The 25,718-nt window shown below is 37.4% G+C and overlaps 1 protein-coding gene across 1 annotated transcript in view; it reads right to left on the bottom strand.

Annotated features, from left to right (window-relative positions):
• Window positions 1-1,447: 1,447 nt before the first annotated feature.
• LOC140233678 (DNA primase large subunit-like) overlaps window positions 1,448-25,718 on the bottom strand; it is a 53,714-nt gene continuing 29,443 nt past the window's right edge. Inside the window, exon 12 of the mRNA XM_072313777.1 lies at window positions 1,448-2,838. Coding sequence (XP_072169878.1) covers window positions 2,651-2,838 — 188 coding nt within the window. The 3' untranslated portion in view covers window positions 1,448-2,650. The remainder of the gene's footprint in view (window positions 2,839-25,718) is intronic.

The raw sequence follows: 25,718 nt of genomic DNA, 5'->3' as shown, positions 1-25,718 counted from the left end.
TTTAACCACTCTCCTCAGCCCTCTCCCCACCCCCCCCCCCACCCCACCCCCAAATATCCCGATCTTCGTTGGTTCAGACTTACTTTGGTGCATTTACTGATTTGTGGATACGTTGGGATATCGACTTGCTCCAGATTCCTTGTCTATGACTCATTTTCACTTGCGGTATTCACAAATTATCACTGTCATTTCATTCATGAGCATCTGACAAGTTATGATGAAATCTCTCACATAGATTTTCCTCTAGCTCTCCACAACTACCGTATCCATGTAATAGTATTTTCATCTTTAATTCTACAACATAATTAGTATGTTACCATTATCAATATCATCAACAACATTATTATAATCACTGTGATTATCCCTAGAATTATTAGCATCATCATTATATGATATAAAATTGTACTTTACTATAAGACTTATTACAGAGATCTTTGCATGAAAGCAGAGCACATCACTGCAGGCATGTTCAAGAGGGTTCTGGATGGAGTAAATATTCAAATATTTATTTCTAAGGTCGCTATGGCAATTGTCATCTAATACCTCCAAAGATCTCGTGACATAGCCCACACATACTCTTATACTTCCATTAGGAATTATCCTGCACAAAGTATCTAAGGCATTTTAGAGTCATATAGTGGTCCCTTAGGTCTATCAAATTTGAAGTAAGTTTGTGCAATTCTCAGATTTATCATACACATGCACCATTTGCAGGAGAAACACATAAAGATAAACTATCCTCACTTTATTCACTCTCATCAGACACAAAGAAGAGAGAGAGAGAGAAAAAAAAAATCCTGCATAAAGTTTCTGAGGTATTTTACAGTAGTGGTTCCTTAAAGGTCCGTCAAATTTAGAATTCAATTGTTTGACAAGAATTCTCCACACATGGAATTGTCATGTACCACCTGCAGGAGAAACCCATAAAGTTAAGAAACACATAAAGTTATCCTTACTTTATTCACTCTCATCAGACACAAAGAAGAGAGAGAGAGAAAAAAAAAATCCTGCACAAAGTTTCTAAGGTATTTTAGAGTAGTGGTTCTTAAAGATCCATCAAATTTGAAGTAAGCTTGTTCGACAAGAATTCTCTGATTTACCATTATACACATCTTGTACCACCTGCACGAGGAACACATAAAAATAAGTTATCCTCACTTAATTCACTCTCACCAGAAACCAGAAATCCTGCACAGAGCATCTGAGATATTATAGAGTGGTCCGTCATTCGCGTCCTTCGCAAGTCGTTCGCGTGCTCCGTAGGGTGATTTCACGGAGCACGCGAACGACTTGCGGAGGACGCGAATGACAAAATCCACCATAAGGGTGGGATTTCACGGAGCACGCGAACGACTTGCGAAGGACGCGAATGACAAAATCCAACTTTCGGAAAAGTTTTTTCTCCGAATGTTTTCCGACAATGAAGCCGAAAACTATTCTTGCGCAATTTGTGCGAAGTTTCCACGACGTATGTGCGAATGTGGTGTGTATCATTGCTAAAGTACAGCATGTTGCGTACACGAAGAACACGCGACGGAAATGCGAACAACGAAAAATTTTCAATAATCATGGGAGAAAATGTACCCAAGGAGAGGTGGAAGCTGTCTCGAGTTGAATTTTTTTCTTTCCTCTATTTCTCCCTTCTTTTTCTCTCATTTCTCTATCGTGTGCTTGCCTACATTTTTTTGCTAGGACATATCTCCACTAGTAAAGCATTTGATCTTTCTTTTTTTTTTCAGTTCCTCCAACACATAATCTCTATAGTTCAAATGAAATTTTACATACTTTAGATTATTGTTAAGTGTATTCTGCGATTTTTTTTTTATATCAAACATTTATTTCTCTTTGCTAGTTTTTAATTTCTTTTGTTACTATAGTTGTTAATAATTGTTTGATGTTTAGATGTATGCTACGATTTTTATTTGTAGAAAACGTATAGGTCATACATCCCCCAAACGTGCGCTAAACGTTCGCGAGAATGTCTCAAAAGGTACGCGAACAGTTTGCGATTACGTCGTAAAATGATCGGAAAAACTTCGCAGATTTCGCGTAACATACGCGAGACATTCTCCAAAGTTTCGGAGTCTGTTTGGGGTTTCACGAACATTTTGCGAACATCGCGCGTGTCTTGCGAAGGTCTTGCGCATATGACGAGGCTTTAAAGACACTTTCGAGAACAATTCACGAGCAAATCACGACCAAGTGTGCGGAAAAGGTTCGCAAAAAATTTCAAACTTTTTTTAAATTCTCGCCGAAGTAAAAACGACATTCGCGAACAATTGACGACGCTTCCGAACCCTCACGTTCGTTTGGCGATCTTTTGCAGACTAAAATACGAATGCTGGATTTTGCCATTCGCGTCCTTCGCAAATCGTTCGCGTGCTCCGTGAAATCCCACCCTTACAGAGTCAACAAATTTGGAAAAAGCTTATCTGACAATGATTCACTGATTTTTCGTATGCACGTGCCAATTGCAGGAGCAACACATGAAGATAAGATATATCCACACTTATTCAGTTTAACCAGACACATAGGAGAAAAAGAAATCACAATCTTGAAAGCCTTTAATTTGGGTGAGGAGGTTTGTTGATACACTTTCCTGAATTCTCCTGGCCACGCGGGAAGAGCTGCTGGCGCTGTGAATTGTCGTCTAGGCAGTAGCCTCCGTCAGTGCCTTCTCCAGTGCCTCGGCCTCCTCGAACGAGATGTCCATCTCGTCAAACTCCGCCTCGGGGTCCGTCTTCACCGTCGCCTGCGATGACTGCGACGGGGGTTGTGACCGCTGCGACGACGAGTAGCGCATCGTTGGTCTTCGACCGGACGGGGTAGAAGAGAACCCTGGTATGTCGCACAGAAAAATAGATGAATAAAAATTGCATTCATATAATATTATAAAATAATGATTACATAGAGATTCCTATTTGGTCCCACACATATTTTATAGATGTGTGCACTTAGACCTACATAACAAATGTATGACGATAGATGTGCAAAGAACTCGTGTGATTACTAGTACTCAATGAAATCTGTTAACCATTGAAAAAGAAAAAACAAACAACGCATAGATAACGCATTGAAACATTCAAAATTCATTGACTTTTAGTCTTTTACAAACACTTTACAGTCTGGATAAAAATGGCATTAAAACAACATTTCTAACAGAGAAATACATGGAGATTTGAAGAGAAGAGTAATTTACATACACGTAAAAAGCAAATCCATACAGCTTGAGTGAGTAGGGGGTATACGGGTGTAAAGATCTATTACAGCATTCACTTAATGCCGCAGCCTCCGCCGCTAATGCAAGGAGGTACAGCGTACTACCCGCTGGCTAGGCGAGCCTCGTACCTCCCTGGTACAATCGTGATTTAAAATGTTTCACGTTTTGAACACGCACAAGTTTTACGAGAACCATATTCGTTAGGTAAATTCGCGATCCAAAAGTTCTATGATTCGCGAAATTCGCGAAAATTAAACCCTCGCGAAAATAACAGCTTAAAACAGTAAACGCGCATTCACATGCTGTTAAGACTGACGGGTGGGTGTAACACGAGGTTATGAGGGTAACGCTTCGCGCCGCTCCCCATTATCCGCAACTTCATGGACTTGAATTTGTGGAAAGTCATCTCCGGTTGTCCATTATATCGATTACAATCTCAATCAAAGCCTCGGGCGAACGAAGAAAGCGTGACACGTGCACCAATTAGCTCCATTCACCCAGGAGACACCATACAGCAAACGCAAACGCACGTACACACACAATATTGTCATGCCATGTTGCTACCACACACACAAACACAGGTAAAGGGAGACTGTTTCAAATTCGAATGAAACGACATTAGCTATAAACTACTAACCATTACAGAATTTGAAATTGTAATGCATACAAGAGGCTCTATATAAGTGGCGGTTTAGCTAAAGAACGTTCTTAAAAATATAAAAACCTTACCCTAAAATGATATGGAAAATAAAGAACAGGTCTCTTCGGGATATAATATTCTTTTTTTTTTTACCAGGTTCTATCAAAGGGCTAATCAAACTCTTTACATAAACAAATAAAAATCAAATGAACAAACAATAAAACAAATCGGTGAAAATCTGAATTTAAATCGAGTTATAAAGTATAAAAGCACAAGAGATATTGTACTAGATATACGACACGAGTACAAAAATTTCATTGCTACAGATACAGCATAACAAACGAAGTGATGCTTGAGGAAAGTTGGTCGATCCAGCTTGTCCCCATTTCCTAAAATTTAACGGATGTGTATTTCTACATTTTAGAATCCACACATTTCGGGTTAATCCCTCTTTATAAATTGGCGATCATGAAGCATAAAGAAGGTCTATATGAAAAAGAAAAAAATGGGAGCCGGCCCACACACCACTGCTATACATGTATAAGCCCTATCTGTAAAGGCTAGAGCCATTTCAACCTTTCAATGATAATCCGAAAACATATAATTATGAAATGATATTGCTGTGCTTGGCGTTTCAGGGAGCTATCCTCCTAAGTTTTATGTTTCGACTCCTCCTCCACCACTGGTCCACGAACATATTAATGTTACATATCTCACATATATACTAATAGGAAGAAGAATGAAACCCAGAAATTCCTGTTTCGTTGAAATAAGTATTTCGTCATTCGAAACCGAGTTTCTTTTCTCGTGTCAAAGGTCTAAAGTGTATAGCTGGTTATGGACCATTCAAACATGGCAATAGACGTATTCTGAAAGTCAATCAATTCGATAGAACCTCATTGAACTTATTTCTCCTGCAGAAAGAAAGAGTACCGTCCCACTGCACATTTACACAGTTATCGTTTTTTCGAAAAGTGATCACCGACGTCGCATATATTCTATTCCGAAAAGCATTATAATTCAAACTAGTTAATGAAAGCAAGAGAATACTAATCAGAGGGTGAAGGTTGAGGTGTAGATTCATTTGTAGAGGAAGACAAATTGAAGAAAATTCACACCTGTGTATATAGCATTAGTTTTAATATTTTGTAGTCAAATGACAATATCTACGGCACAGACAATGTGCAGCTCTTCGCTTTCTTTCTCTCTATAAAGAGAGAAAAGAAAAGACGGGAAACCACTCTTGCTTGCTTTTATTACTCTGACAACACTGTAAAGAATTAAATTAACGAATATATTCATGTTAGTTGTTAAACTATGTTACACGTGTATATATTAATATATGAAACATTAGGACACGATCAAGAGAAAATATAAAGGACAGCAGAAAATATGATACATGTATACGGGCCTGCCAAACCGTTAATACATGTACTTCCTCTATGAAGAATTACGTTACCTCGGCTGCAGAATCGGTGTACTAGTACACTCTGCTAATTATAACCACGCTGAAAAGTTGATTTAAACTATGCACGAATATCTAATGAAGGATAAAGTTACTCGACTTTTATATGTTGTGAAGCGACAGGAATTATAGGCATGGTCATGTAGATTTTATAGGGATGGTCTAGTATTGGTGGAGATGAAGGCTTTTAACTTTTTGCGAGATACCAAGAAACCACGTACGGAGCATAGTCCTATCATAAGAGGAATTCAAAGTTTATTAGATGAAAATCGGTTTTGGTATGGCTGAGACATAAAAAAAAAACAAAGTAAAACAAAGCGATCCTAGTGTATAAAAAAAATTAGGATCGCTCTATTTTTGATATCTCATTACATATCTCTATTACATGCTCTTTATATGCTCTCAACATGCTCTTTCATATAAAGAGATTTCTCATTATATACCCTCACAAAAAAACAAAACAAAAAAAATGTTAGAAACCTGAAGTTAGGTCTCAACCAAAACTATCCATTCCTTTAAGATGAACCAAATAAACCTTTCAATTGCTGATTCTCCGGTGTAGCTTTGTAAACTTCATTAGTTAGGCCTACTTATCAGCGCATAATTATGATATTGTTCACTGTATGGCTTAACAATCAAGCAACAATGGATCTCGTGTCTTGATGTCGAGGAATTAACAGTATAAGCACTTATACACCAGAAGAAGACTCCCCCCCCCCCCCCACACACACACACATACTACGGAGTAACTGAGTAAGTTGGTGAAATACACTCAGCAAAAAAAGAGAGAGAAAATAAACACTTTTTCCAGTTCATATTTTTCATAGAAGAATTAGAAAAAAACTAGAAATGTCGCTATGGCGACTGATGCCTCCGTCATAATGCATGATTCTCCCAATAGGCGTATACTAGTAGTACAATGTCTTCACAATGTGTGATCCACGACAGTTTCACATAACTGGCAAAATATTGAAATGACAGGTTTGTCAGAAATGTCTTGAACTGGATTTGCTTTAATCTTTTAAGAGTGCAGGTACACAAATATGGGGAATTGAGAATTTTTACTTGAATTCTGACAGACCTTTTTATAAGTTTATGCATTGAGTAATTTTCAAGGTATGAAGAAAGAGTGTAATGACGGTACAAAATGGATTTTTTTTTGAGGGGGGGGGGGGCATTGAAACCTGGCCTTGACCATTAACCTTTGAACTTTGACCTTCTGGCTGGAAATTTCCCAGAGAATCTCCATTAGGTAAAGCATGTATTAATTTTTGAAACTAATAATGCAAGCATTGCATATACTAGTATATGAGGGAAATAGTAAAATTTTGAGATGACCTTGACCTTTGACCCCTGACTATTGACCCATGACCCCTAAATTCCCTAGATAATCCCTGCCAGTCAGTACATGCGTATGTACCAAGTTCCACGAAGATACATTGAACCATTTGCGAGAAAAGTGATATTGCTACATTTTCACTTAACCTTTGACCTTTTGACCTTTGACCTTATGACATGAAACTCTCTCTGGAGAATCTCTACACAGTAGTACATGTCCACACCAAGTTTCAAGAAAATACCTTTGGGCATTGCATAGATATGGGGGAAATTGCAACATTTGTAGCATTTGACCTTGACCGTTTGACCTTTGACCTCTTGCCAATGTCACTAAAATCTACTCAACTAATTGTCCTATCATACATCATCCTTGGACCAAGTCTGGTGAAAGCTGCTTCATCCAGCTTTGAGTTATCACGTGAACAGATAAATTCTAGGATTTGACCTTGATCTTTGACCTTTGACCTCTGTCCGATTTCACTGAAAAACTAATCAAGTATTGTCCCATTATACATTATCCTCCAACAAAGTTTGGTGAAATTTGCTCTATCCAGTCTTGAGTTATCGCGTAAACAGATACAATTTCATGATTTGACCTTGACCTTTGACCTTTAGCCGATTTCACCCAAAATCTAATCAAATAATTGCCCCATCATACTTCATACTTGGACCAAGTTTGGTAAAATTCCAGTCAATATTACTCAAGTTATCGCGAAACGAAAGCGGACGGACGGACGGACGTACGGACGGACGGACAACCCGAAAACATAATGCCTCCGGCACCACTTCGTGGCGGAGGCATAAAAATCATTGTAAAGGTTATTTAATTGGCTATCAACCTGGTAGGTTTATACAAAGAGAAACTTTACGCATGAGTGAACACATTCGTTTTTGTCCTCCAAGGCAGAAAAGTTAAAAAAAAAAATGCAGAAATTGACATTTTGAAATTCGTTTGCAATAGCAATGATATAACAAAAGACCAATTAAACTCAATGAGAGACATGAGTGAAATAGTAGAAATAAGTTTCCGTTCCCTTAAGTTTCTCTTTATATTCTCAAACACAATCATAGCGGGGAAACTGAAGGGGGAACATAAGAATTTGCTGTCAACTCAAACTTTAAATGACATAGGCAGTAAGACGCAAAGGTGATAGAATGGACAGAATTTCCTCATTTCATATTTTACTTAAGGAATTTAAGAATGCATGAGACAAATTCAAGAAAAAAATTTCAAATTTTCTTTATTTGGAATAACATTTCAAATTTCTACCATCTTTGTTACCATTGCTTCTTCTCTTATGTGTTTTAAGTGTGGATTTGACTGAAGATTCTTCTAGCTAGATTTTCTTCCATATTTTTTTTTTGCCTTTCTTTATCTTTGGAGGCTTGCAGAGGCATTATAGAGATCATAGGTTTATTGTTGTAAATTAATTTGCATTTCTTATTGTGATGAATTTGTCTTTTGTTCTCATTGTTACATGGAAGAGCACGTATACGCTTGAATAACAAAGTTGTCCATTTTTGCAATTTTTTACTTTTGTGCCTTGGAAGAGAAAAACGAATGTGTTCACTGATGCGTAAAGTTTCCCTTTTTATTGACCTACAAGGTTGATAGCCAATCAAATTACCTTTAACATAACATTGCTATTAGTCAAATAATCAATGAGAAAGATGAACTTGAAAAAGTGTTTACTTTCTTTCTTTCTTTTTTTTTTTTTTTTGCTGAGTAAACAGAAAATCGGAGGAATCGACAATATGTTGTGACATGTGAATATCTTAAATTTATGTCTTCCCCCTTTTGCTGTCTAATTACTACTGTGTAAGCGACAAACTACTTCTCCCAGCTGGCATCAGAATCAAACTCTATAAATGAAAAAGAGACGTACAGTAATCCATTCCGATGGTCAACCCACGAAAGCATTCGATCTCGTCCGTGAACCTGACGTACGTGACGACGGAACGGCCAACTTGTGACTTCCAGGAAAGAAAATTGGTTAATCAAATCGGATTCGTCCATTCAGAACATTATTCGTGACTTTTGACAAGTGAAAGAAATTTCCATCACTTGCGTACAGCACCCAGTCTGTGTATTGGGACATCCTCATGACTATCGCGACCATCAGCTTTACTTGTCACATGCAACCTTTGTCAGTCACGTATTTTCGGTTTCGTTTGTGGTTAGTAAAATGTGGTGAATTCTTTCCTTCCACGTTTTTTCCAGTTCCACACCCCTTTTTCAAGATCGTCATCGCTGATGATGAAAATGGAACAGACCAATCTACACGACTTCCACCTGAAAAAACGCAACGAACAATATCTATCAACAGCAATGCAATGCAATTGACTATAATCCGCACACAGCTTCCGGTGCGGTGTTGGGTGACTGACAACAAGCACGAAATCAGGAAGGGAAAAGTGACAAAGGTGAGAGGAACGAGGAGATCAAAATTACCCTTCTAATCGGATGTTAAGACCCCACATGCACAGTCGACACTTTACTTTTAAGTCGTGTTTTGATTTGAGCCGATATCAGTTGCATATGCCGCGTCGAACCGCGGTTATACGTTTAGTATCGTCATCGCCACAGAATATTTACGGTAGCGTGCCGAGCAGCTGAACGTTCAAAGGATGCTTGACTTCCAGTGTGGTACATGTACATAAACGTTTTTCATCGCATGGTAACCACACTACACCGGTCCTGAGAAGATCAGAGATTCCATACTAAACCAACGGTATTTTCGTTCGCGTTCGAAGGTCGAATACTAGTAACTCTTTCTACTACAGCACGGAGAAAAGGTCTCTCAACACTGTCACTGATGCCGGCTATTCTTATTTTTCGCTTTTTACGCGGTGAGTTCATATCACGCTATAACGTTAGAGTTAGACAGATGACCGTGCCTTTGACAAAATGCAATGCCAATGCCAATGGCAATGACCACCTCCACGAATTCTCACGGGCATTGACAAGTGCCATGTAGACCCTAGGGACCTACGAAGTCTTTCTACGCGTAGAGTCCTAGCTGGTGATATTGCGAAAGGCATTTTGTATCGTAAACACTGCCTAACGTTCTGAACGTTAGTTGTGCTTATGTGGGCATAATAGGGCAATCATGTGGGCTGACATCTAAGCCGGTTTCTGATAAAATGAGATGCTTACAATGTACTAGAACTATGTAGATTTAGGCCTACTTCAGCTCGGGCACATGTGCTATGCAGATCCTAATTCCCCTCTCTATTTGTAGGCCTATAAAATTTCCTTCACACGAAAGAGACCAGTACAGTAGAGTACCTGGTACCAAGTACGCTGTGTAGAAAACCTAAATGTCAACAACCAAATATTAATACCACCTCAGCAGGCACCTGTATCGGTTGGCATGATTCTGGACTTTGTTGTACAGTTGTAGTCAGTTGTAAGCAAGTGCAATGCTAGTCTGACCAGACGCTGTTAATACGCTGTGCGAACATTTACGTACGTACAGCGACTGGGCTGTGCAAGGTATTTTTAACTGTAACTCTGAGTGCACGCTGTAGAACTCTAGGAGTGGCTGAAAATGCAGCTGAAATGTGATCTTTTTAAGTGCCTTGCTTCTATTTGGATTAACACTTGCAGTAAGTTTGCAGTCTGTAACTATTCTCTAATAACTAATTAATGATCAAATAACTGGCAAAGGTAGCACATCACACACTAAGTGCACTGGGCTGCAAATGGTTTTTGTCAATATCATGCTCAAGCTGGGCAACCACTACAAAGCGAATTGCAACCACATTCCTCGAACCGCACAGGGCATTATTCGGCCGGTCGTCATCTACCAAAGGTGTTTCTCAATCGACAGTCGAGCTTTGCCTGATTCTTGGTGTGTGCCTGCGGTCTGAATGGATTTACCACATGTACTTTTAATGTGTGTTTGGAAAAGGTGGAGCTGAGCTTTTGACCTGGTATTTGTAACAACTTCCACCATGCATGGTGCAGACAAAATTGTACCGTACATGTACACATATTTTGATGACTCTTATGGTTTAGTATTATGTGCATTAATTATGTGTTTTATTAATGAAATTACCAAAAACGTGTACAAGTGTATGTGTGAGTGCAAATTACTGCAATCAAGTGATAGCATTTTTTTTTTTTTTTTTTTGTTGACATAAATTGACTTATGGGGAAAAAAAACAAACAACTAATTTAATCTTAAATACCTACACTGTAGATAGCTCTTTAGGGCAATGAAGAGAAGATGAAAAAAAAAAAACAAGAAAAGTTTATTGTCCCACTTGAAAGCAAGCAACCAGCACATTAAGCAGCCAACTGCATGCCATTTTGCTTGTCTGGCTGTAAACACTGATTGTCCGTGAGGAGTTGGCACGTTAGTCACTCTGTGATCTTGCAGGGAGTTTGGCAAGATGTACATGTACGCATAGATTAGAGCTATTGATATTACCCTTCATAACAGTGGAATATGTGTAATAGTTACTTACAGTTCACTGCATTAGTCCAGACAAAGGAAAACAAAAAGTACTGTAATAGGTGACTACTGTTCACAGTTTAATATGGAGTACTGCCAAAGCTCAGTAGCGACAATTTAAATTGTCGGAGCACCGATGGGCATACACGCTATAGAGTAGAGCCAGCATTTCTCATATTGCTGGTAGATCAAATGCTTGTTCAATATGAAACCTGCATCTCGCAGACTCTTAAAATCAAATGGCAAGTCATGAGTTTGATTTCATTGTCTGTAATCACTTCCAACATTTTGATACGTGCTGTGAACCAAGTGTGAGCTCTTTCTAATTAATGCACACTGTTAACGTAAATATTTGCTGTACAACTGTAATGTAAGTGTTGAGGAAAGCACTGAACTTAATCAGCATTCATGTTGCATGTCTTGAAATTTGAAAGAAGAATTCATGATGAGAATAATTTAAGAGAGCTTGCATGAGTGATGAAATTTATGGAATACACCTTGTACCGTCTGTTGCTTCATAAGGTTTGTTTTCACCTCTTCAGCATACCAGTACTGTTCTGTAAATTTCTTCAGTTTGATTTGTGGATTAAGTAACCAAAAGAAGGAATGTCAAATTTTAATCAGGAAAGTTAACAGAATGGGCAGGTGTACCAAGCTTTGCCTCCATTCAGGAAGAGTGCTCTGTGTTGCAGAATGATAAGAGCAGCACCATGCAGTACGTTGCTCGTTACTCTGGTGTATTCCTGTGGTATTTGGCTACTCATAGACTTACTAGCACATGAATCAAGCTTGTGGTATGACATTCAAAGTATTTGAAAGATGTGCTTGATACAATGCATTATACATGTATGTGTAAACCATTGTAAACCTCAAGTCATTTGCAAGTCTTGCATCCAGCTTACATTACATGTATCCCAGATAATGAATATCAACATACATGTACTGTATAAAATGCACATAATTTTTTGATACACATGTACAGATACTTTTCCAAGGATTAAACTTTTCAATGACTGAATCTCTACAGTGTAGATTACTTTTCCCCTGTTTTACAGGACATTACCATTAGACTCGCTTGCCCAAAGCTCTGCTGTGACTTTGTACATGTATGAATGCTTTTTGGGTGTCCCTTTTTGGTGCAAATTTACATTGTATTAGCTTTTTATCCGGTCATCCTGATCAACATACACTGTAAGTGCATGAGACTGAATGATCTACATATTGTACCACTTGGAAGTAAAATGCAGCTAGTATCCATCAAAAGAGATTTACCAGCACCATGGATTATCGTGAATATACTGTACAGCGTACAGGCGACTCCTGTTTTAACCCATTGAGGACAGTTTGATTTTGCTACAACACGCATTTCCCATGGACACCTGCCCAAGTATACTCAGCAATCATCCTCAACGGGTTAAAGGGATGGTATGGTATTGGTTGGGATGAGGATTCAGCATTTTACTTTTTGAGAGATACATGTACTTTAATGGAAACCTGTATGTGAAATATTAAAGAACATACAATTCCAGGAAAAATTATATGTTTATTTGATGAAAATCGGTTTTGAAATGGCTGAGATACAATTGTACAAGTGTATCAAAAAACAAAGTAAACCAAAGCAATCCTATTGAATAGAACGTGGGTCCTACCTTTCATTAGGATCGCTTTGGTTTGGATATCTCGGCCATTTCAAAATCAATTTTCATCAAATAAACTCTGAATTCCTCATAGAATGCTATGCTCTTTCATATTTCATTAGAGATTTTTCATTATCTAAAAAAAAAAAAATAGTCAAAAAAAATGGAAACCTGAAGCCCCATGTCAACTAAAACTACAATGTATACCATCCCTTTAATGAAGTCCTCAGGAATGGCAGATTTCTTTTCCTTCATGTACACGGTGTACATCTGAAAGGCATTTTGCACCATATAGAATTAATAATTTTGGCACCTGAATTTTTACTTCACCGTCACAAAATTTTATCAAAAAAGTTGTAATGAGAGTATCCTGAGCAGTATTACTGTAAGAAGAGATTTAGTAGCACTTCAGTTTGTTTTTGAACTGTATATTAAAAAAAAATAATAACAGGATTTCTTTCAAAATAATCCTAGAAAAGCTGCTGAAGCAGACATGTCATGTTTTGTCCTGAGAATTGGAAATAGCCAATTCTGTATGTGGATGTGCTAAAGATTTTACAGTAAGTAGATGTGCTGAAGATTTACAGTACTACATGTACTTCACATTAATGGCACTATACTGTGACTGAACACCTGTCAAATTTGGCACTGGCTGTTGCTATTCAAGTTCGTTTTAGCTGTGGGTTCTCTGGCAAAACCATGCCAAATTCCTTCAGTATGTACAGCTGTAAAAGGCTAGAAGATAATCAAGTCTGCATTTTCCTGGAATCACAGTGCATCATATACCCAGTAGTTTGTTAAAGTGCATGTTGCTACCCGATGTGTTTAACATCACCCATGCAAGTGCCATAAAAGGTTTATATGTACTTTTGGCAGTGCTTGATGTCAGCTACAATGTATGTGACATGGCCAGAACTGAGAAAGTACAATGCTCACATTAATCAATTATGCAGTCCTCAACAAAATGCAACTGTTGCACCGTGGGTCAGGTCAGGTGTACGTGTATACATGGATGCTAAGAAACGTGTGCCACAGCTACAGGAATACATGTCATCGCCCGCCGAAGTACACCTGCACCCAAACTGTGAAAGCCCAGAGGCCATTTCCTCCCCGCATTTGATTTCCATATCCATATCCTCTGACAGATGCTTTTAGCTTTTAGTGACGGACAAAAGGAATGAGTATAAATAGAAATAACTTTCACAAAAAATATGTGCAATGGCATGGACTGAATTGAAAACAGTGCAGGCAGAATCCTGGTGCTGCTGATAGTCTAATGAGCTGTGGCTTTGTAACATTTATGCTCAGAGTAATGGCAAGGTTAAGTTGAGGGAGAAGAATGCACTTTGTAAATCCGAAGTGTGATGATCCACTGGGCCAATATTCTTTGTTACTGGAAGAAACATCAATTCAAATGCACAGCATTTCAAACACAGATAGAGTCAGGTGAAAGTGGAGTACATTGTTGTGTGGAAAATCACAAAAATTGTGCAAAACAAAGAAACTGATAATTGTGCCCTTTGGTAATTGTACACGTACATGTATTGTATGTCCCTTCCCCAAGGTGTGTGTGAATGGACCTACGTACATACAGCAGCATCAGGGCCATAAGAGGGGTTTTTATAAAATACACTGGTACACTTTAATAGACAAGCTTAATTTGGCGGGTATTGTGAAACAAAGTTACAGTATGTATCACATTCAAGTGGGGCTTCTACTTCAAGAGTGGCCTATAGTTGACCTACATACTGTACATTGTTATTTGTACCAGTACTGTATGCAAGTCAGCACTCACAAAAACAACAACAAAAACCAAAATGTGTACCGGTATGATACATGTAGCCTACTACAATAGTGAGACATACATTGTACACTATACAAATCATTGTACTGTATGCTTCATTGCCCAGAAGGGAAATGGCAAATGATGAATGTTGCTAAGACATTTTATTTTTTTTTTTTGTTGCAAATTTAGACAATTGTAATTTTCATTTTGCAAAACAACTTTCACAGTTTAATCCCCAGTACTCGGGGAATAGCATATCATGGTACCTACAATTTGTACATTATGTGCATACTGTATGACTGAATGTCATGACATACATTGTACATTATGCACTTGAACCCTGTACTGATAACTTGAGTAAATACACTGTACATGTAAGTGTGCATTTTACAACCTGAATTCACACTAACAAACTTTGATGATGTAGAGTACCTGCACATGTTCTTTTATTTATTCTTCTTCATCTTTTTTTTTTTTTTTTTTTGTAAACAAAGAGCACATAATTATAGACGTGTGTAGCATGTACAAACTTCACATTTGAACAGGGTTCCCACTCTAGCAGGTCCCGAATATTGGGAGCGCACTGCACTCGGCGCTAAAATGACTTGCCCAGTTGTATCTGCACAAGCCATTTAGGTATGGGAGTGAGAAAAGGTGCTAGATATTAGTAATGATACTTGCCCCTCTGGGCCACTTAAAGGGAAGGTAAACCCAAAGAACAATGTGGAGTGAGTGAAAGCAGCAACATTAGTAGAACACATCAGTGAAAGTTTGAGGAAAATCGGACAATCGATGCAAAAGTTATGAATTTTTAAAGTGTTGGTGTTGGAACCGCTGGATCAGGAGACTACTAGAGGATATGACGTATGAGTGGACAACAATACAAAGAAAATATAAAGGAAATTCAACAAAAATTCACTTTTCTAGAATTATGAAAGAGCAATGGACCAACCGCTTTCAGGAAGTAGGAAGAATAATTGCTACCCTTAACATATGTCAATATCAAGTTGATGGAATTTGTAATTTTCATGAAAAATGGATTTTTGCAGAATTTTCTTTATATTTTCTTGGTATTGTTGTCCACTCATACGTCATAACCTCTAGTAGTCTCCTCATCCAGCAGTTCCAACATCAAAACTTTAAAAATTCATAACTTTTGCATCGATTGTCCGATTTTCCTCAAACTTTCACTGATGTGTTCTACTAATGCTGCTGTTTTCACTCAATCCACATTGCTCTTGGGGTTTACCTTCCCTTTAACATTTTCAGTCACTACACACCCAGTACAGTACAATGTATATCATACACCTAGAGAAAACATGCCAAAAAACCATTTTTGGTGCGACAAGGAAACATAACATTTGAACACAAAATGAGTCATATTTTGGTAATGTGCCAAACATACAGATGATGCAGTGTGCAGCGCATTCAACCTTTCAATGTACAAGCCTATATGCTGTGCGAAATTAAGTGTAGGAAATAAAACATTGATGAGGTCTAATCAAAGGTAATATTATGTACTATGCCCATGAACATTTTATTGTGTATAGTGTCCAGTATTGCTACATGTGCCTGCCCGGTGTAGATATTCAGTTGATCAGTGTGTTGTTGTTCAGTCAGGGGGGGTGAGCGGTTCCCTGGTTCAATGGAGCAGGACTTACAGAATTATCAAGGAAAAGAGACATCCTTCTGAATAGTCTATTGATGTCAAAGTTTGTTTGTCTTTCCCTGAATGGGTTGAACACCTGTACATGTATTGTAATTTTTATAGTTACTGTACATGTACTATATGTATGTGTCGCACAAAACGAAAAAAAAAAAAAAAATCAAACATATACCTGTAAATCATGTATTGTTGTCAGAATATTGTAAGTCACAAGTTTCTGAAGTCTGGTCAGACCGGAGTATACAATTATTTATTGAGCATTGTTATATCTCACAATACAATTCCTCACTGAAGAGCAAGGATTCACATAATGTTAATGTATTAAAAGATACTAAACATTAAATGTGTCATGAACTTTTTATTTTCAAAACATAAGAAATAATTGTAGGATTTTTTTTTTTTTTTTTTTTGCGACTTAAAGTTGATAACTGGTAGGCAGATACCAGTACTTCAGTTTTATTGCACACATGTACAAGGTTGTCTATGTGAACTTCCTTTGTTAACCCCACCCATAGAATGGGAATTCAATATTGACATGGAATTTTTCTTCACTTTGCTGGCTTTGGCAGTTTCCTTCAGATACCCAGGGATCATAATTGATTTTCCAAACCCTGTCTGTGTTAAAAGGGGAAAAAAAAAAAGATTTTTTTTTTTTCCAGGACTGATCCCAGGTGATCTAGGGATTTATGCTGTGTAAGGAGATTTCCTGATTCACTGTTATACATTTTATTTTCAAGAGGGAATATCAAAGTAAACATACAGTATTAAAGCATTGTCTGTATGGTGACATCCATTGTTTAAACATACCACATCAGGCTGTAATGAATGGTTTTTATAGTAAAGGGAAACCAAATTAGCATTGTATATCAGGCTCATTTACGAGGTACCGCTTCTAATGAGGCAAATCTGGCAGTCTTGATTTTCGATTTCTGTGTTTTTGTATTTAGGTTTACGAGATATCAGTTATGAGGAGGTAGAGTTGGTGGACCTGGAGACCTCGTTGAATAATGGGGTTTCCCTGAAGCTGAAAATTGTCCGTAGTACAGTGTAGGTGCACAAATTAAAAATGTGAGTTTGCATTCCAAAGAGAGAAAAACACTGCCAAACGGCAGGCAAACTATAGAAGTTGTAGGTTGCATTTCAATGTGATCTTCACAGTAGAAAATTAATAATGGTGTCATGAATACAAGATTAATCTACAATATGATTGTTTCTGAGGATATTTACCATATCATTTACCATCCCTGCCACTCTGACATACTGTATACGCCATATACACATGTAGGTCCTACAATGTATTTCGCAAGTCTAAATTTTCGCGAACCGGGAATTCCCGACGATTTTGCGAGTAGTTAAATTCATGATCGTGGAGTCTTGTACTGAACAGAGAAATGTACAAAATGTACACACGTACGTAACATTCACATCGGGATCAGAGTCAATATTTTCACGTGTCTTTAATTTCATGAATAAGACCTTTTTTCATTTCACTTATTTCATTTCCAACAATGCAAAACATTTTCATACACAAAATAACAGAATATCAATACAATGTAGTCACAAATAAAAATATGTGAAGTAAATAATATTGCGCATTAGAAAAGCAAATGAAATTTGAAAGACTAAATAACATAAAGGAAGCAAGTTGCTAGATATATGTAATATAACAGGTGCACAACACATACAGACCTATACAAACAAACAAACAAACAAACAGACGGACAAACAAACACAAGTAACCTCTTGTAAAGAGAAAGATTAAAAAAAAAAAACTGAAGGAAAAAGAGGAAATTATTTTAAAAGAAGAAATAGAAAGAGACACGAGGACAGGAAAAAGGCGAGAAGGGAGAAGAGATGAAGGGTCTATGCCAGCACGTGCGAGGTACAAGATGCGATGGATCACCGAGATAAATGTAGGGAAGGAATAGATAAAAGAAAAGAATGAGTATGACGAATAAAAAAAGAAAGCTCAAAATTAAGGCTAACTAAAATGTAACTCATTCCGCTATAGGAATTTATGAACAACTTCTTCAGTTGGAATGTGAATGTGTTTAAACTTAGAACTTGTTTCATACTATTATCGAGAGAATTCCAAAATTTGGGGCCAGTAAAAGAAAATGTAGATTTAGCAAACATACGTCCTAGTTAATGGCAAATGAAATGAGTTGGATTGGTAGGATAAAGATGAACAGATCTATTTTTAGTGAACATGGACTCAAACACAAATGGGAGAGAATTATTGGTAAGTTTGTACATGAATTGTCCTAGATGTAGAAAATACAAATCCTTTACCTTTAAGATTTTGTTTTCATGAAATATCACAGTGTGACTTCTCCACGATTCATTGCAAATAATACGTAGAGCTTTTTTCTGTAACAAAAGTAGTCTTTCCAAATGTGAAGAATATGTGTTTCCCCAGGTGAGTATACCATAATTCAAATAAGGTAAAATCAAAGATGAATGTAACTTTAAAAGAACATTCTTGGGTAAACAAAATTTAACTTTATTTATAACACCTATATTTCTTGAAATAATACAGCTTATGGAACCTGAACTACAGCTTATGGCACCCGACTCGCAAAATTCGCGAAAATAAAAACCTTGCGAAATATTCGGTCTATACAGTAGTATCCCAAAGCAAAATCAATAAGAAAAGGAGAGAAAATGCATTTCTTGTATTGGTTGAACTTCAAGCCCACTTCCAAGGTATGATTACTTTTTATTTGAATGCTGCACATGATTGGCGATGAGCTTGGCTTATTACAGTAGACAAAGTAATGGGTCTAAGACAACACGGTCACCCCACACAAAAATACATCAAAATGCTGTTCATAGTTTCATCAAGGAGTTATCAGGTACACTATAACTCCTTGGTTTCATGATACAGTTTACAATTTCACAAGACATGGGAACCCTCGGACAAGACACAGGAAAGTTCAGGAATGCCAATTAAGTCTGATTTTGGCATTCATGTGCCAACTTTATCACCTTTGAGTTCGTGCCATAAGAGGTCTTGCCAAAGAGAGACATTTGATATAATGTATGCCCATAAAGGTATGGGCAAATTGATTTTTACTTATTTTATCAAAGTCTGAAAAAAAAAATTGCTTTGATTTGAAGAAGCTCATTCAACTTTGGGGGGGGGGGGAATGGGTGAGAAAAAATGCAGAATAATGAAAGGCATGATGTAAAGCTACATTGTACGTTATTATTATTATTTTTTTTTTTGGGGGGGGGGAGGGGGTCCTTTCTGTAAGGTAAAAAAAAAAATACATGAAGAGCAGGTAGAGAATGTTTTATAATGGTGTCTTGTGCAATACCAGTAGGACCTAAAAGGAGCATCCCATAAAGATATGTACATGTACATCATTGGAGCATTAAATGTTGTATGAATCTAGAAGTTTATGTACTACTTACTATTTTTTATTTGTCTTATTTTCTGTTCTTTAATGGAGAACTCTTGTGTATAATTTGACCTGGATAAGGACCAACAAATGGTTAAAATTGTGCATCTGTGTCTGTGCACTGTGCATAATGGTGAATTCCAGAGATTTGTTTGAGTTGACATGACAATTGTATACATGCATCATATGGCAGATGCTACTAACATATCGGTTTCTTTTACCTTGGGCTAGTTTACGTGAGTTAAAATGAAAAGAGTGACAAGTGAATGTATATTTAATATGAACATCCTTCCGAGTTACGCCACATCAATTGCTTTACCTTGAGCGCATGTGTTAATGCTGTTCCATGCGATCCCTGTAATGGTGCTAAAATGTCGGTAAACGTTTACAGCAGGGCAATCAGCAGGCGCGATATCTGGCAGCCATGTGGAAATCGCATCAGAAGCATTCAGTTTCGTTTCCTGTTTCACCACATTTGTCAGAATGTGACAAGTTGTAAAGGTTGTGGCTGGCCAGTGCATTTTACAATGTATACACTTGAACAACAAATGTGTACAACTGAACATGTTTTGAGTTTGCTCCAAGTTTGCATGGTGCAAACTAATGATAAGCATACAATGTACTGATTTTGTCTGGTATCCTGTGCTTGACCCAGAGACTCCAACCCCAAGCACCTTTTGATCTGGAGATTCTCCCACCTGCAACCCCTAGCAAACGGGAGACTCCAACTTAATGTGCGCGAAGCACATAATCACGAGCGCGAAGTTCCTTGCGGCCGGGGTCCAGGGCCCGTTTGGGCCCTGGAAGCTCTAATAATTAGGGTTCTTGATGCTCTCTCGTGCTATCTAAGGCCTATTTTTCAACAAACGAAGACAAAAAGTAAGAAATCATTTCAAACGGGAGACACAGAGCCAGGGCGAGAGACATTAATCCTCAAGCGGGAGAACGGGAGATTTTGTAAAAATGAGCTTTCGGCGGGAGATCTCCCGTCGAAAGCGGGAGAGTTGGAGTCTCTGTTGACCTATGTGTATATTAAATGTAGGAAGGCTATAATTGGCAGAGGGAGTTTATAAAAACTTTTTTTGGAAGAGCATACTTTCCATGTACCGTACAGTAGTTGCCAAAATGTGACCATTACTAATGTCTGTACATGTATTTTGTATTTGGGCGTGAGTTTTATATACAATGCTTCCCAACTGGCACCGGTCCGACGTTCCAAAACCGGTCAAAATCACTGTTGGGCCAGTAACTTTTCATGAATTGCCAAATTCAGTGGTCTGACACGACTGTTTCTAAAGGAAAAAAAAATGTTTTAAAAAAATCATTGGGGCCAGTTAAAAAAAGAGTAAAAAGAAAAAAGAACAGGACTAGTAAACTATAGGTGCGGAACAGTAAAAAAATGGAAAATTGGACATCTCTGTTAGTCAAACATGTACAGGGCTTATCTCAAATGTTATTCTATCCATACATTGGACAGCATAATATATACCATTCATTTAACTGGAGGTAACAGCATCATTAGACCCCAACTGTATGGTTTAAATATTGCTCCAGATAATTTTCCCTGTTCAGATGTCTAGATCCAGGTTTTAGAAGGATTGTGACAGAAGCATAATATTGAACTACTTCTAATACATTTGTGTCCTAAAGATTAGTCAGATGAAATATTACATTTTATTCTCAGAAATGTCCCATTGTCTAAATTTGTCTGTTGTGACAAGCAAGGGGAATTGGATGTCTCAGCTGCATGTCCTGTTACAGTATGCTCCAAACAGTTATATATGATTAAAATAAAAATTGTTACAATGTAGCAAAGTATCATGCCCCAAAATTATCATGAAATATCCACATAACATAATATGTACTTTATTTGTTTGGCTATAACAAACTGCACTTACACACATACAGCTCTATCTGGTTTAATAATACATTGTAGACTGAAAACACCGCATCACATGCACAAGGAAACAGTATAGAGCTGATTTTAAAGTACCTTGTCACTGAAGAAACTGCATTACATGCACAATTTTTTTGCGTGCATGAAATTTTCATGAATTTCGTGAGGAACCAAGATTTGCAAAATTATAATTCACGCAAGTTCTTGTCTACTCTAATGCATCACTTAAATGCCAGTGGCAATTCACAAAATTTTCATACAGAAGGCTGTCTCATGCGGGCTCATATTCGTGAACATTTCGTGAGCACTGCAAAGAAGGCTGTCGGCTCCAATTCGAAAAAAAAAAAAAATCCATACCGGTATGATACCGCCATTATTTCTGGTTTTGCGGTGTTAAATGCTGGTGGGCTACAACCTCTGTCCCACTGACTGAAATTCAGGAACATGGCCAAAAGGAAGCTATGATGAACCATAGAGGAAAGGAAGCACAGGCTATCTTTCACATTATCTTTGTCATATGTCTACCCATGGATTATGTTGTGAGATGTTACATTTGGCAACTTACTGATACATATATACAATGTATTATAAGTTAACTCACAGTCGATTGTTTTTAGGGTTTACATAAAACGACTTTGAAGGTTAAAGAGCAGTTTGAAGTAATTTACACGAATTTTATATTTAGTGGAAGAAAATTCAAACAACAGGACAGGGTAAGTGCAGAGTTACAGCAATCTACAGATTTACACCTTCACTTATCAAAAATTAAAAATGGGTCTGAATACAGCTGTACTTTGTCAATTTAAACTTTAAAGTTATTTTTTTTTTTTTGTATAGAGATGAGAAACAGAAATGTACACATTGTACATACATTTGTACTGTTCTGCAAACCTCTTTTCCTCCAAATAATCAATTTTTGTGTTTCAAATGGTTGAGCTCTTTTAACAATGCCTGTTTTGCCTGAAATTTTACCTGTGACTCTCCTTGCACACTATCCTCTGTCTTGATTGATTATTCACTTGTGGTATGGCTTCCACCTGTTCACTGCAAATTGTCCTCCTCCAACAAAGAGAAGCTTAGTCAGAACGAGGACAGTTGATTAGTTAAAGGGTGTGTACAGTTCTGGTCGGGGTGAGGATTTATCTTTTAACGTTTTGCGAGATATTCAGAAACCACTCTATGAGATGTCAAAGAGCATGCAATTCTAAGGGGTATCAAAAGTTTATTTGATGAAAATCGGTTTTGAAATGGCTGAGATATCCAAAAACAAGGTGAAACAAAGAGATCCTAATAAAGGTGGGGCATGTCGCCTTTTATTATTATCACTTTTGGGGATATCTCAGCCATTTGAAAACCAATTTTCATCAAATAAACGTTGAATCCTTCTTAAAATCACATGCTCTTTCATATTTCATAAGAGGTTTCTCATTATCTCACTTAAGAATGTTCAAAACATGAATCCCCACCTCAACCACTACTGTACAGTCCCTTTAAAGTGTGGGCGTGAGCAGCTAGTACAGAGGAAGGCACTATTGCAGGAAGGAAGGACGTTTTTCACTCAGTGACCAGGATACGGGGAATGGGATCGTGGGATTTCTGTCCACCGCAAATACCGCACTGATAGATCTCTTTAATTTTCCAGGTCATGACCAGATATCCACACAACCTGAGACTAGTCTTGAATTTGCGGAAACCAGCCCAGCCGTGTGGTGGCACAAGTTTACAATCTACACGTAGAGTATCTTTTACAATCTTCCATTGTGTTCCATGCCTCATTAGTGTCAAATCACAGAGGTGGGGGATTGGTTCAGGAGAGACTCAACGTACACAAGATGGATCCACTATACCCACCATTGGAAATAAAAATAGTTAAGATGTGTCCTGTAACACAATCTCTTCACTCCTTCATATGATATTCACATGTACCAGTACACAGAAAACCTTTAAAGATATAAAATGGAAATATAATAATGATAATAATAATAATAATAATGGAGTCTTGTAATGCGCCATGTCTGTCACACAGTGGCACTCTTGGCGCAGAAAGGTAAGACCTCCTCCCAAATTGCTTCATTCATGAAGAGATCCCAATTGAAAGAAAGCACAGTTACTGAAATAAAAAGGTCTTGAGTTCTCTCTTGAACAGAGGAATATACAATGTATATTCAAAAATTAAAAGTACAATAGGAGTCTTTTCTACCGATTATCCATCAGTCTTGCAATAAAAAGTAAAGCGCTCATTTTCATTTCTTGATATACCAGCACGACTCTTGACTTGGCAATAACACATGCAGACAATGGGATAATTTGTATTTCATCGTTCAATTCAGGAACTTACAATATGAAAATCTAGCCAATAAGGAAACATACATCTCTTTCTGTCTGATGTATAGAATAAGATGTGATGAGACATGTACTTCTAAAAATTTATGTGCAGAATGTTCCAATTGTTTCCTGAAAATGAATACATAAATGTACAGTACAATGTACTGCCCCTCACTAAAAAATTCTGTACATGTACAGAACTGTACAATGTATTCACACCAGTCCTTGGGGTATAATCAGGGAATGTAAAGTTTCAAAACTGCTACATACAGCAGTATGTATAACGGGAACACATTGGAATCTTTCAGTCATTATAGAGCAAGTGGGTATGGTTGGTATAGTGGCATTTATATACTGTATGTGTGCTACGTGTATGTACATTGGGGAGTTCTAAAGTTCATCTTAAATACCAGCACATGTGGAGGCTCAGCAATAAGAAAAGGTTGAACAAGTTCTGGTGCACCTATCTGTATTTACCTTAAAGGATGATTTGAAAGAATACCAGTCCAAGTGCACTGTTCCTGGTGTTACTAACTTAATTCATGTGCAGAAAATATAACAGACATTTGTTTGCTTTGTGAAGACAAAGACTGATCTGTGATAAATTATAGTGGATGCTCTTTGCTGACTGTGCATGTTTCGTCAGTCACTGATATTCAGTATTTTTTTTTTTTTCTATTCGGCCGAACAAAAAAAAAAAGCAGCTTTATTCTTCTTTCTTGTGCTGCTAAATCATTTTTCCAACATACAGTACAATATATTTTTGGGTATTTTTCTTTTCTTCCAAATCATACCATGTTTGTATAAGAGAACTGACATGAAATTCTGCATAACAGTATTACTGAGCAAGTTTTGTGTTGACTTCTTGGAAAATGCTGGTTTGTGATATCCTTGAAGGTGAACGAGAACTTTGCTTGCTTGATTGGAGTTAATTTGAAAAGAGTTTTAATGATCAAAACACAACATTACGTATTGGTGATCATCAAACTCATTTGCCGTATGATAGTTGTATTATTAATTTTCATCTATTTGTCCAACTTTTCCTTATTTGGATGTGATTACCCATAGAAATGACACCACACAAATGGTATAGTGAAGATCAAGCGTGTACTATCAATGTATCGCGTGGATCAGCATACAAAGTCTAACACATAAGTGGAATTATAAGAATTAGCCTCTCGTTATACAACACATGCAAACACACACATACAGACTCCTAGTCCTATACATACATAAGACAACATCTGTACATGTAGTACATGTATCAATCAATGCACAGGGCAGTTGGACTATCTGTCATATCCATTAGTAGGGGGGGCAATTTTGGATTACGTCGGCAGTGATTGTAGTGCTCACGTACATCAGGGAACAACCTGATTGGTCCATACACCCAACCGTCATTAGGATCTGTCTGAAAATCAATTAATTTGTGTTGCATTACCTCTCCATTGTGCACTGGAAGAGATGACGTAAACTGATAGACATAGTATCTGTTCTTACAGTACCTGTGTTCTAATCATGACCTTGCTTTTACCTTCACAATTCAGGTTCTTAACACAAAACTTCATAACCCTAAACGCTGTTATACAAGTATTATTACATTTTAGAATAGCATTTATAACTCTTCATAGAAGAAGACTGTGAATGTCCAAGGAGATAAATGAAATAAGATTGAACATGTATTTGCAGTATAAATGTTAATGTATCGGTGCCTTAATATTTGTAGACACACAATCCCGTCTTCATGCATGTACTGACCAAAACTCTTCTTAAATTGTATGAGAAGTCGGGTAGTCTTTGGCTATGATTGCACATACTGTACATACATCATATTGTATTATTGTATTCATATGATAATACTCATGTCCAGCAATAATATA

Source organism: Diadema setosum, chromosome 10 (genome assembly GCF_964275005.1).
Source record: "Diadema setosum chromosome 10, eeDiaSeto1, whole genome shotgun sequence".
NCBI classification, from domain to species: Eukaryota; Metazoa; Echinodermata; class Echinoidea; order Diadematoida; family Diadematidae; genus Diadema; species Diadema setosum.
This window is presented reverse-complemented; position numbering and strand designations above follow the sequence as displayed.